Source organism: Sminthopsis crassicaudata, chromosome 2, assembly GCF_048593235.1.
Source record: "Sminthopsis crassicaudata isolate SCR6 chromosome 2, ASM4859323v1, whole genome shotgun sequence".
In the NCBI taxonomy this organism is placed as follows: Eukaryota; Metazoa; Chordata; class Mammalia; order Dasyuromorphia; family Dasyuridae; genus Sminthopsis; species Sminthopsis crassicaudata.
Window position 1 is genome coordinate 389476522 of NC_133618.1, and position 11068 is coordinate 389487589.

General features: G+C 35.4%; 1 protein-coding gene across 1 annotated transcript; it reads left to right on the top strand.

Annotated features, from left to right (window-relative positions):
• Nucleotides 1–713: 713 nt before the first annotated feature.
• Nucleotides 714–3586, top strand: LOC141556810 (protocadherin beta-2-like). Its single transcript, XM_074291609.1, has one exon. The coding sequence runs from the start codon at nucleotides 1036–1038 to the stop codon at nucleotides 3424–3426; it is 2391 nt and encodes a 796-aa protein (XP_074147710.1). The 5' UTR covers nucleotides 714–1035; the 3' UTR covers nucleotides 3427–3586.
• Nucleotides 3587–11068: the final 7482 nt, after the last annotated feature.

Sequence of the window (11068 nt, forward strand, 5' to 3'; positions counted from 1 at the left end):
AGAGCTATTCTCTCACATAGGAGCAAAGGGCCATTAATCAAATTGTTTCTCTCTTCTCTTCCAAACTGATGTAACTCTAAAAAAAATTTTCATTCTCTCTTGATGCCCCTGCTCAGTATAAAGGAAACTTTCCAAGAAATCTGTTTTCTAAAAAGGAAAAACAATAACCACAACCACACACACACACACAATTCTGAGCTCAGATCACTATAGTCTTTCTTTTGAGTGTAGTCATGTCAATCATAAAATAATCAGGTAGCATTAGTATCCAAAATTTACTAGGAAAGTACCCCTTGTGTCACAAATCCTTGCAAATTTTCAGTTGTGTAGAATGGCTTCTAAGAACATAGTTGTTTTAAGATCAAAAGCTTCTTAGGATCTCTTTTTTAGCCTTATGGGCTCACATACTTGAGGAAAACAGAAAACATTAGCTGCTTTTAAGAATAATTCTGTTTCTTTCTCCAACCCAAGATTGGCCATTTACTCCCCTTTTTGCCCTGGTTCTCTAAAGGATTTCTTCCCTAAAAATTGTAGAATGGGGCTGTGAAACAGCCTATTGCTAGAAGGATTAGAGAGGATTGCATCATTGACTAAAGACCAAGCTCTTTTTAAACGAATTTAAAATAACACATATCTCAATGTTTTGAGGTGAAGTTGTGAATGCTTACAGCATTGATCCAGATCACCCTGTAGAAAAGATATTATAAGCTCTGTCAATTTCCAAGTGAAATTCAAGTCAGCTGTCCCTTAAAAGATAATCAGTACTTGAGAAATTAGCAGAATTAAGAGAAGCATAATAAAACAAGCCGCATGGTGGCGCTGGAAACTAAGAAGACCAAAGGATCTGCTGACACGTCAATACCAACAAAGGTTGTTGGGAAGGAGAAAGGAAATTTTGTTAGCTGGAACTGAGGGGAAAGACCGTGTTTTGCATATACTTGAGATTTCTAAGGAACGGAAGACAATTATATCCTCTGGTGGCCATTTTCGGTTGAGCTGCTCTACCCACGTTGAAAGGAGGGGACCAAAGGAATAATGGAGCAGGCATGGTCAATGATCCTACAACAAAGGCAAGTTCTTTTTTTCTTTGTTCTCTGTGTCGCTGGAGCAGCCTCAGAGCTGAAGCAGTTTTCTGTGGTGGAGGAGAGGGAAAGAGGTTCCTTTGTGGCCAATGTGGCAAAGGCCTTGGGGCTGGAGGTAGGGGTATTGTCAAATCGCGGGGCTAGAGTCGTTTTCAAAGGGAACAAAGAATATTTGCAGTTGCATCCTAAAACCGGGGATCTGCTTCTGAGAGAGAAACTGGATCGGGAGGAGTTGTGCGGCCCCGCGGATCCCTGTGTGCTGCCTTTTCAGATCCTACTGGAAAACCCCTTTCAGATTGTTCAAGCTGAATTAATGGTAGAAGACATTAATGATCATTCACCAGTGTTTCTAGACACTGAAACAGTATTAAAAATCCCAGAGAGCACTTCCCCTGGAACAGTATTTATACTAGAAAATGCACAGGACTTAGATATAGGAAGCAACAGTCTAGAGAACTATACGATCAATCCCAACTCCCTTTTCCATATTCAAATTCGAGATAGCAGTGAGGGCAAGCGATACCCAGAGCTTGTACTCGATAAAACACTGGATCGGGAAACGCAGTCTCAGATCACTTTAACTCTCACTGCAATGGATGGGGGAGTCCCACCAAGGTCTGGAACTGCCCAAGTCCGAATCCTCATAGTGGATATCAATGACAACGCCCCAGTGTTTGCTCAGCTGCGTTATGAAGTTCAAATCCCTGAGAACAGTTCCATTGGATCCAAGATTGTCACAGTTTCTGCCACAGATTTAGATGCAGGGAATAATGGAGAAATATCTTACACATTTTTGCATGCCTCTGAAAACATTCGAAAAACTTTCCACCTTAAAGAGGAATTAGGAGAACTTTATTTAAAGGGAAAAGTGGATTTTGAGTCGACTCAATCTTACACTATAAATATCCAGGCCATAGATGGTGGGGGCCTTTCAGCAGAATGTACTGTTATTGTTCAGGTGATGGATCTGAACGACAATCCTCCAGAACTGACCATGTCTTCACTTACCAGCCCCATCCCAGAGAATTCTCCTGAGACAGTGGTAGCTGTCTTCAGAGTTTCAGATCTGGATTCTGGGGAAAATGGAAAGATGGTTTGCTCCATCGAAGATGACCTTCCCTTTACCCTGAAACCTTCCATTGAAAACTACTACACATTGGTAACAGAAGGAGCACTAGACAGAGAGTACAAGGCTGAGTACAACATCACTATTACAGTAATGGACTTGGGCTCCCCAAGGCTCAAATCTAAATATAATCTCACGGTGCTTATCTCTGATGTCAATGATAACTCTCCAGTTTTTACTCAGAGAGCCTACAAATTGTACCTTCAAGAGAACAACAATCCTGCCCTCCACATTGGCAGTGTCAGTGCCAGTGACAGGGACTCAGGAATCAATGCCAAAGTCACCTACTCTCTTCTGCCTCCAGAGAGTGGAGAACTGCCTCTCTTCTCCTACATCTCCATCAATTCAGACAATGGTCATCTCTATGCTCTGAGATCTTTGGATTATGAAGCCATTCAAGCTTTCCAGTTTACTGTGAAAGCAGCTGATGGTGGTGCTCCATCACTGAGTAGCCAGGTTTTGGTTCAGATTGTGGTACAAGATGAAAATGATAACTCTCCCTTTGTTCTGTATCCCCTGCAAAATGGCACAGCTCCCTGCAATGATCTGGTGCCCAGAACTGCAGAGCCAGGTTACCTGGTGACCAAGGTGGTAGCTGTGGATAGAGACTGGGGGCAGAATTCCTGGCTTTCCTATCAGCTACTCAAGGCCACAGACCCAGGCCTATTCACTTTGTGGGCCCACAATGGGGAAGTTCATACAGCAAGACCCATCAGTGACAAAGATGCCATCAAGCAGAGGCTCCTGGTGCTGGTGAAGGACAATGGGCAACCATCTTTGTCCACAATGGCCACAATAAATGTATTCCTGGTAGATGGTTTTTCAGAACCCTACTTGCAATTACCAGATGAATCTAAGGAGCAGGTCCAAACTGATTCTCTTACCACTTACCTAATCATTTCCCTGACCTCTGTCTCCTTTCTCTTCCTTGCTTCTGTTATTACTTTCATTACCATTCACCTGTGGAAGAGGAAGAGAGATGCTACTGATGGTAGTCATTTTAATTCAAATGGCCCCTTCCCAGATCACTTGGTGAATGTCAGTGGCACAGGGACTTTGTCTCAGAGATACCAATATGAAGTTTGCCTGACCAGTGGCTCAGGGATCAGTGAATTTAAGTTCTTGAAGCCCATTATTCCCACCCTTTCACCTGCTGAGGGAAGTGGACACAACTCTATTGAAAACCCACAATTAAGAAATAGCTTTTGTTTCACCTGATGTTTTGCCCTTTGTTTCAGTGGATCATCCTCCCACTTCCCAATATTGATTTTTTTCTGTAGCAAAAAAAAATACACTTCTATGATATCCCATTTTATTATAATATTTATTCTCTTCTCCATTTTAACAAACATTTTGCCTTTCTCCTTGCATCCTTAAGTTGAAATCCCTTCATCTTTTTGTTTTTCTTTTGTATTGGATTTTTTTCCTAGTTTACTCAAATTTCTCGATTTTTAGCAGAGTGAACTTTAATACATTCTCTGTTACATTTCAAACTTAGACTTTTAATGCTTGTGATCAAGGAATTTAACAAATGTGTTGAATATACTCAGATTTGATTTTTATGGAATTCTGTGTTTTGAAAATTATTTGCTGTATTGTATGTTAGAAAATGTTCTCCAAACTAGGACACTAATACATTGTTGGTGGAGTTGTGAACTGATCCAACTATTCTGAAGAGTGATATGGAACTATACCCCAAAAGCTATCAAACTGTGCATATCCTTTGATCCAGCAGTGCCTCTATTGGATCTGTGTCCTAAAGCGAACATAAAAAAGGATAAAGGACCCACATGTGTAAAAATATTTATAGCAACTCTTTTTATATTGGCTGAATCAGAAACTGAATGGATGTCCATCTGTTGCAGAATGGGTGAATAAGTTGCTATATATTAATATTATGGAATATTATTGTTCTATAAGAAATGATCAGCAGGATGTTTTCAGAAAGGCCTGAAGAGACTTACATGAACTGATGCTAAGTGAAAGAACCAAGAGAACATTGTACACAGCAACAATAAGATTATGCAATAATCAATTCTGATGGATGTGACTCTTTTCAATAGAGAGGTGATTCAGGCCAGTTCCAATGGTCTTGTGATGGAGAAAACCATCTGTACCCAGAGAGAGAGGACTGTGGGGACTAAGTGTGGATTACAGCATAATATTTTCACTTTTTTATTTGCTTGCATTTTGTTTTCTTTCTCATTTTTTCCCTTTTTGATCTAATTTTTCTTATGCAGCATGATAATTGTGGAAATATGTATAGAAGAATTGTGCATGTTAAGCATATATTGAATTACTTGCTGTATAGGAGAGATGATTGGGGAAGGGAGGAAGAAAAAAAATTGGAAGGCAAGGTTTTGCAAGGATGCATGTTGAAAACTATCTATGCATATGTTTTGAAAATTAAAAAAAAACTTTTTAAAAAAGAAAAAAGAGAATGTTTCCCAAAGTTCATCTTTTTCTTAATGAACACAATTGAATTTCTCTTGAATGATAATTCAGGTCTATTTGTATTTTTCTCCTTTTCATTCTCTTCTGTGTTATGAAATTTTCAAAGAGGTGCTATAATTTTACAACTTTGTTGCTGTGGCTATATAATTTTATATATAACTATAGCCCTTTTCTTTGATATTTATGAGATTCAATTGGATGGGTGTTTTTTAAAACATTTTACTCTATTGAAATTTTTAATATATATTTTCTCCTCAATTTCATATAAGCAAAAAATTTGGTATTTGTTTTTTAAAATGTTGTGTTCCAAATTCTCTCCTCCTTGAGAGGGTAAACAAATAGACTATACATTTGCAGTCATGTAAAGTATCTCCACATTAGCCATATTGCAAAAGAAAACACAGAAAATACTTAGGAATAATAAAGAAAAAAGTTTTAAAGTTGCTTCACAAGTTTTTTTGATAAGGCCTCATTTCTTAAACATAGAGGGAACTGAGCCAAATTTATTTAAAAAAAAAAAAAAAAGAGCCATGCCTCAACTGATAAATGATCCAAAGATATTTGTGGCTAAAGGGCCATAAATTCATGCATGAACTTTGATCTAACAACACCACTGCTAGGCATGAATACCAAAAGAGATTCCAAAAAAAATTACCTATATGCACCAAAAATATTCATGGCAGCTCTTTTCTCAGAAGAAAAAATGGAAGTTGAGGGAATGCCCATCAATTAGGGAATGATTCAAAAAAAATTATGGTATGTGTTTGTGATGGAATATTAATATTCTATGGGAAATGATGAATATGATACTATTAGGAAAAAAACACTTGGAAAGTCCTTTATGAACTCAAAGTGAAATGTACTGTATTTAAAGTCATAGCAATGTTCTGGGATGACCAGCAGTAATGACTTTGCTACTCTCAGTAATATAATCACTTGTGGCCATCTGAAGGATTTATAATGAAAAATCATATCCATATCCAAAGAAGGAACTGATTGTGTCTTAATACAGATTGAAGCAATCCCTCTTTCTCTCTCTGTCTCTCTTTTTTAAACTTAATTTTTCTTGAGGATTTTTATTTTTATTTGAGTGAGAGATCTGTTTTCTTTCACAACTTGACTTTTATAGAAATATTTTGCATAACTTCACATGTAGTTTCTTAATTATCGATGGAGATAAGGGAAAAAACCTAAAATTCAGAAATTTTATAAATAAATGTAAAAAATGTTTTTTTGAATGTAACTGGGGGGAAATATTAATTAAATAAATAAATAAGTTGCTTTAATCTGCATTCAGACATTATCAATTCTTTCTTAGAACTTTTCACCAGTGGTCCTCAGGAATTGTTTTAGATCATTGTACTACTGAGAATAGCTAAATCATTCACAGTTTATTGTCATACAATATTGTTGTTACCATGTACAATGTTCTAGTTCTGTTCATTTCATTTTGTATTTGTTCATATAAGTCTTCCTGGGTTTTTCTAAAAACATTCTATTCATCATTTCTTAAAACATAACTCATATACCACAATTTGTATGAACATTACCCAATTAGGCATTGTCCTAATTTTTAATTCTTTTGCCATATCAAAAACTTGTCATAAACATTTTTATTCATATAGGTTCTTTTTTTATTTCTTTGGGGCACAGACCTAGTTGTGATATTGCTGGGACAAAGTAGAAAGTCGAGTAGAAAATATTCTTTTAATGATGATCCCTGATTTTGATCATCAGGTGTAATGATTGTTGGGGAAATGGTAGAAAAATTATAGATTCCAAGGAATCAGTATAAAGTTTTACAATAATAGATCTTTGTGAAGCTAATAAAAAGAACAATAAAATTAATTATTCTTAATATAGAATGTATCTCTACTTGGAGACATTCTGAAGGAAGCATTGTACTCTGATTTCTGAATCCCCCATATTATAAATTAATGATGAAAACTGATCTTTGCAAGAGAATATGGTATTTAAATATGTCTGGGGTACCACTTTTTTTTTTCCTGAAGCTGGGGTTAAGTGACTTGGCCAGGGTCACACAGCTAGGTAGTGTTAAGTGTCAGAGACCAGATTTCAACTCGGGTCCTCCTGAATTCAAGGCTGGTGCTCTATCCACTGTGACACCTAGCTGCCCCTAAGGTACCACTTTTAATAAATTTGTAACACTTCTTAAGTAATGAATTGTATTTGATGCTAAACATTTTTCAAAAGAAAAGAGTTTGAAATTTAATAATTTTACATGAACATTTACTTTTTTTTTAACCTTCCATAAATGTGTCCCATTATTTCCTCACACTGTTCAATTGTTCATTGTTCAAATAAAGGAACGTCAAACGATCTACTTTTAGTATCTGGGTTTGTTGTTACTTGATCATCTGAAAATAATCAAAGAACTTCAGATATTATAAAATAATAGATCTAGAGCTGAGACACCAGAAGTTAGCTGTTCAAACCCCTTAGTTTGGCATATTAAAAAACTGGGACCAAGGGAGATTAAGCTGTTTGTGCAATGTCACACAAGTAATAATAATCGGAGGCAGGCTTTAAATAAAAGCTGTACATGTTTACACATTGTCTCCCCCAAATTATTCAGACCAATTGCTTCCTTCATTGTCTTTTAGGTATTTTTTTGTGTTTTAAATACCTTTAATTTGATATAGAATTTTATGAAGTAAGGTATATTTACCAATGTTGGAAAATAGAAAACAGTTATTTAAGACAAACACATGCAACCTAACTTTTTTTTTTCCTAATCAAGGTTCTAATTTTAATCATTTTTTTGAAAACATAGTAACTTTATTATAAAATTTTTTGACAGTATATATGCATGAGTAATTTTTTTATATCATTATCCCTTGTAATCATTTTTCCAAATTATCCCCTCCCTCCCTCTACTCCCTCCCCTAGATGACAGGCAATCCCATACATTTTACATGTGTTACAGTATAACCTAGATACAATATATGTGTGTAAATCCAATTTTCTTGTTGCATGTTAAGTATTAGATTCCGAAGGTATAAGTAACCTGGGTAGATAGACAGTAGTGCTAACAATTTACATTCACTCCCCAGTGTTCCTTCTCTGGGTGTAGTTGTTTCTGTCCATCATTGATCAACTGGAAGTGAGTTGGATCTTCTTTATGTTGAAGATATCCACTTCCATCAGAATACATCTTCATACAGCATTGAAGTGTACAGCAGTCTTCTGGCAACCTAACTTTTTAAAAGAAATAATAATTTAATGAATAAAAAAGTTCATATTAAATTGGAAACTCATGCCAAAATAATCAAACTCCACCATGAATACTACTTCTCTCTTAAGTGATAATAGATATGTCTGAGAATCCTGGGGGCTAAGGAACTTCCTGAGGGTCACACAGTAAATGTCAGAGATGGGACTGAACCAAATATTTCATGATTTCAAGCCCTGCCACTCGAGGCCAATTAGCTTCTCCTTTGGTTACATGAACATGCATCTTCGAATATATTCCATTACTATGCTAGCATTAATAGCTGGTACATTGCTAATTACTAATAAATACTACTAGCATTAATAGACAATACATAAATAGCAAAGTACTGGAAAACAATGGATGTCCGTTAATTGGAATATGGCTAAACAAATTGTGATACAAAAATGTAATTGAATCCAAGTGCATTGAAACAAGAAATTTGAACAGAATCATGGGAAGACAAACACCAAATGGTAGAAAATGAAGTAGAATAAAACAGAAAAGCATTATAAATTAATATTCAACCAAAACAAATCAAAATTTACAACCAATAATTAAAAACTAATATGATATGAAATTGTAATGCCTAAGTTTGGCCCCAAATAGGATTAGCTATAATATACAAATTGTTGATGAGTTAGTTAGATTTACTGATCTGTTTTTTTCTCTTTATTTTCTGTGGTAGATCTCTGGGGATAGGGAAATAAAAGGAATAAATTGGGTAATGAATATATATGAAAACAAAAACTATCAATAATTTTTAAAAGAAACAAACTAATACATGAGAATGTGAAGTCAGCAAAGTTCCCCCTAGCACAACAATGTGGGATGTGCAACATTACACTAACTTGGTTTTCATAGGGCTATTTTACAAACTGCCAGGAAGATTTCTCACTGAATGAGTTTTCTTGAAGAAACTTGGATATCTAGACATCACCCAAGTAAAAAAGTATTTCTACCTATTACCATAAATAATGTAGTGTGATGTGGGAGGAGGCAGGCTTTGGAGGATGGTAGAAAAGAAGTGAAAGGAATGTAAGTGATCATCCATTGTTGAATGACTGGATAAAGTGTGGTATATGAATTAGTGCAATGATTATGCAGCAAGAAATATCAAATGCAAAGAAACAAATGTGAAGATTTCAGACAACTTTGGGAAGACTTGTAAGAACCAACACAGCAACAAAAGTAGAAGCAGAAAAATAAATTATATCATAAATAATCTAAAGAAAAATAAATCTGAAAGATTTCAGGATTCAAAACAATACAATTACTCATTCACTTTTAATTTAATATTTTTATTTCCTCTCCATTACATATAAAACAATATATATGTATATATAATACTTTGAGTTCCAGATTCTTTCCTTTCCTTCCTCTCCACAACTCCTCCCACTGAGAAGGCACATATGAAGTTATGCAAAACATTTTTCTTTTTTTAAATTAATTTTATAATTATAATTTTTTGACAGTATATATGCATGAGTAATTTTTTATAACATTATCCCTTGTATTCATTTTTCCAGATTTTCCCCTCCCTCCCTCTACTCCCTCCCCTAGATGACAGGCATGTGTTACAGTATAACCTAGATACAATATATGTGTGTAAATCCAATTTTCTTGTTGCACATTAAGTATTAGATTCCGAAGGTATAAGTAACCTGGGTAGATAGACAGTAGTGCTAACAGTTTACACTCAGTTCCCAGTGTTCCTTTTCTGGATGTAGTTGTTTCTGTCCATCATTGATCAACTGGAAGTGAGTTGGATCTTCTTTATGTTGAAGATACTCATTTCCATCAAAATATATCTTCATACAACATTGAAGTGTATAGCGATCTTCTGGTTCTATTCACTTCACTCAGCATCAGATGATGTAAGTCTCTCCAAACCTTTCTGAATTCATCCTGCTGGTCATTTCTTACAGAGCAATAATATTCCATAACCTTCATATACCATAATTTACCCAACCATTCTCCAACTGATGGACATCCATTCATCTTCCAGTTTCTAGCCACTATGAAAAGATCTTATGCAAAACATTTTCATAAGTCCCACTATACATTTAGAGGACTGTAAGGTGAAGTATAACTTCTTTCTCTGGGGAAAATTGATTAATTATAAGTGTGGAATGGTGTGTACAATTTTTGGCATTTTCATCATATTGATTTGCTTTGCTCAACTGTACTAGGAAGAGTGTAAAGTAGATTTATTATAAGGTAATAAGCATATTTTTTAAAGTATGTATAGAATCTTTTTTTAAAATAAGGGGTAATTCGGAACTGTTTTTTCATATAGAATTCAGGTTTAGAATATCAGCTCCCAATCAATAAGTAGATCGTGTCCCCATTCTTTCTTTCTGCTCTAAATTGGAGCTCCTTTCTGGGAAAACACCAGACCCGATATAATTTCCTGGATTCAGGTGCTGGTTGATGTATTTCTAGGACTATATATTTACACTCATTTGGGTGAGGGTTGGGGTGGAGAGAGTGGTTTCATAGTATCTCATCCTTACAGTCAAAGAGTCCTCAAATTCCAGAGCCATTCTTCTAATCCCAGTTAAGCAGTTTAAGACTGTTTAAAGTTTAAAACTCAAATTCACATCAGAAATATATGGGACTGTTTGGAGTGTATTATAGACAGATTCCAGAAGGAGAAGAAAGTTCATAGCTGAAAATAAGGTCAAAATGCTTCCTTTTACCCCCAAACATTACGATTTATTCTTTTTCTGCCTCAAAGACCCTGATACCTCTAAATGGGCCTACTACATGGTGTGACTTTTTCTCGGCTTAAATATTGTGTCAAAATGCCTTAATGGCTGCGTCCTTTTCACAGTGCTAACCTTTAATTTACACTAATATCTGTGATGTGTTAGAAAAACTGTCCTAAACTAAAACATGCTGTTATTTATTAGTGCTTGAAATATTGATATGGACTTTCTTGTAAAGAATGAACCAGAAATGCGTTGAAATACTTAGAGGAATTAAAGATGTGGCAACGTGAAACACACTTTCCATGCTTTATATACTGCATGCTGAGATTATGATGAGCCGCATGGTGGCGTTGCAAGCTAAGAAAATACATAAAAGATTCTATTCTAGTTCCCCACAAAACAGCTTTAAATAAGTCAAGAAGGAGATAAGCTTTCTTAGCTGGAACTAGAGGAAGGATCC

Coding starts and splice junctions, on each gene's coding strand:
- LOC141556810 (XM_074291609.1), top strand. CDS start 1,036: ATGGAGCAGGCATGGTCAATGATCCTACAACAAAGGCAAGTTCTTTTT.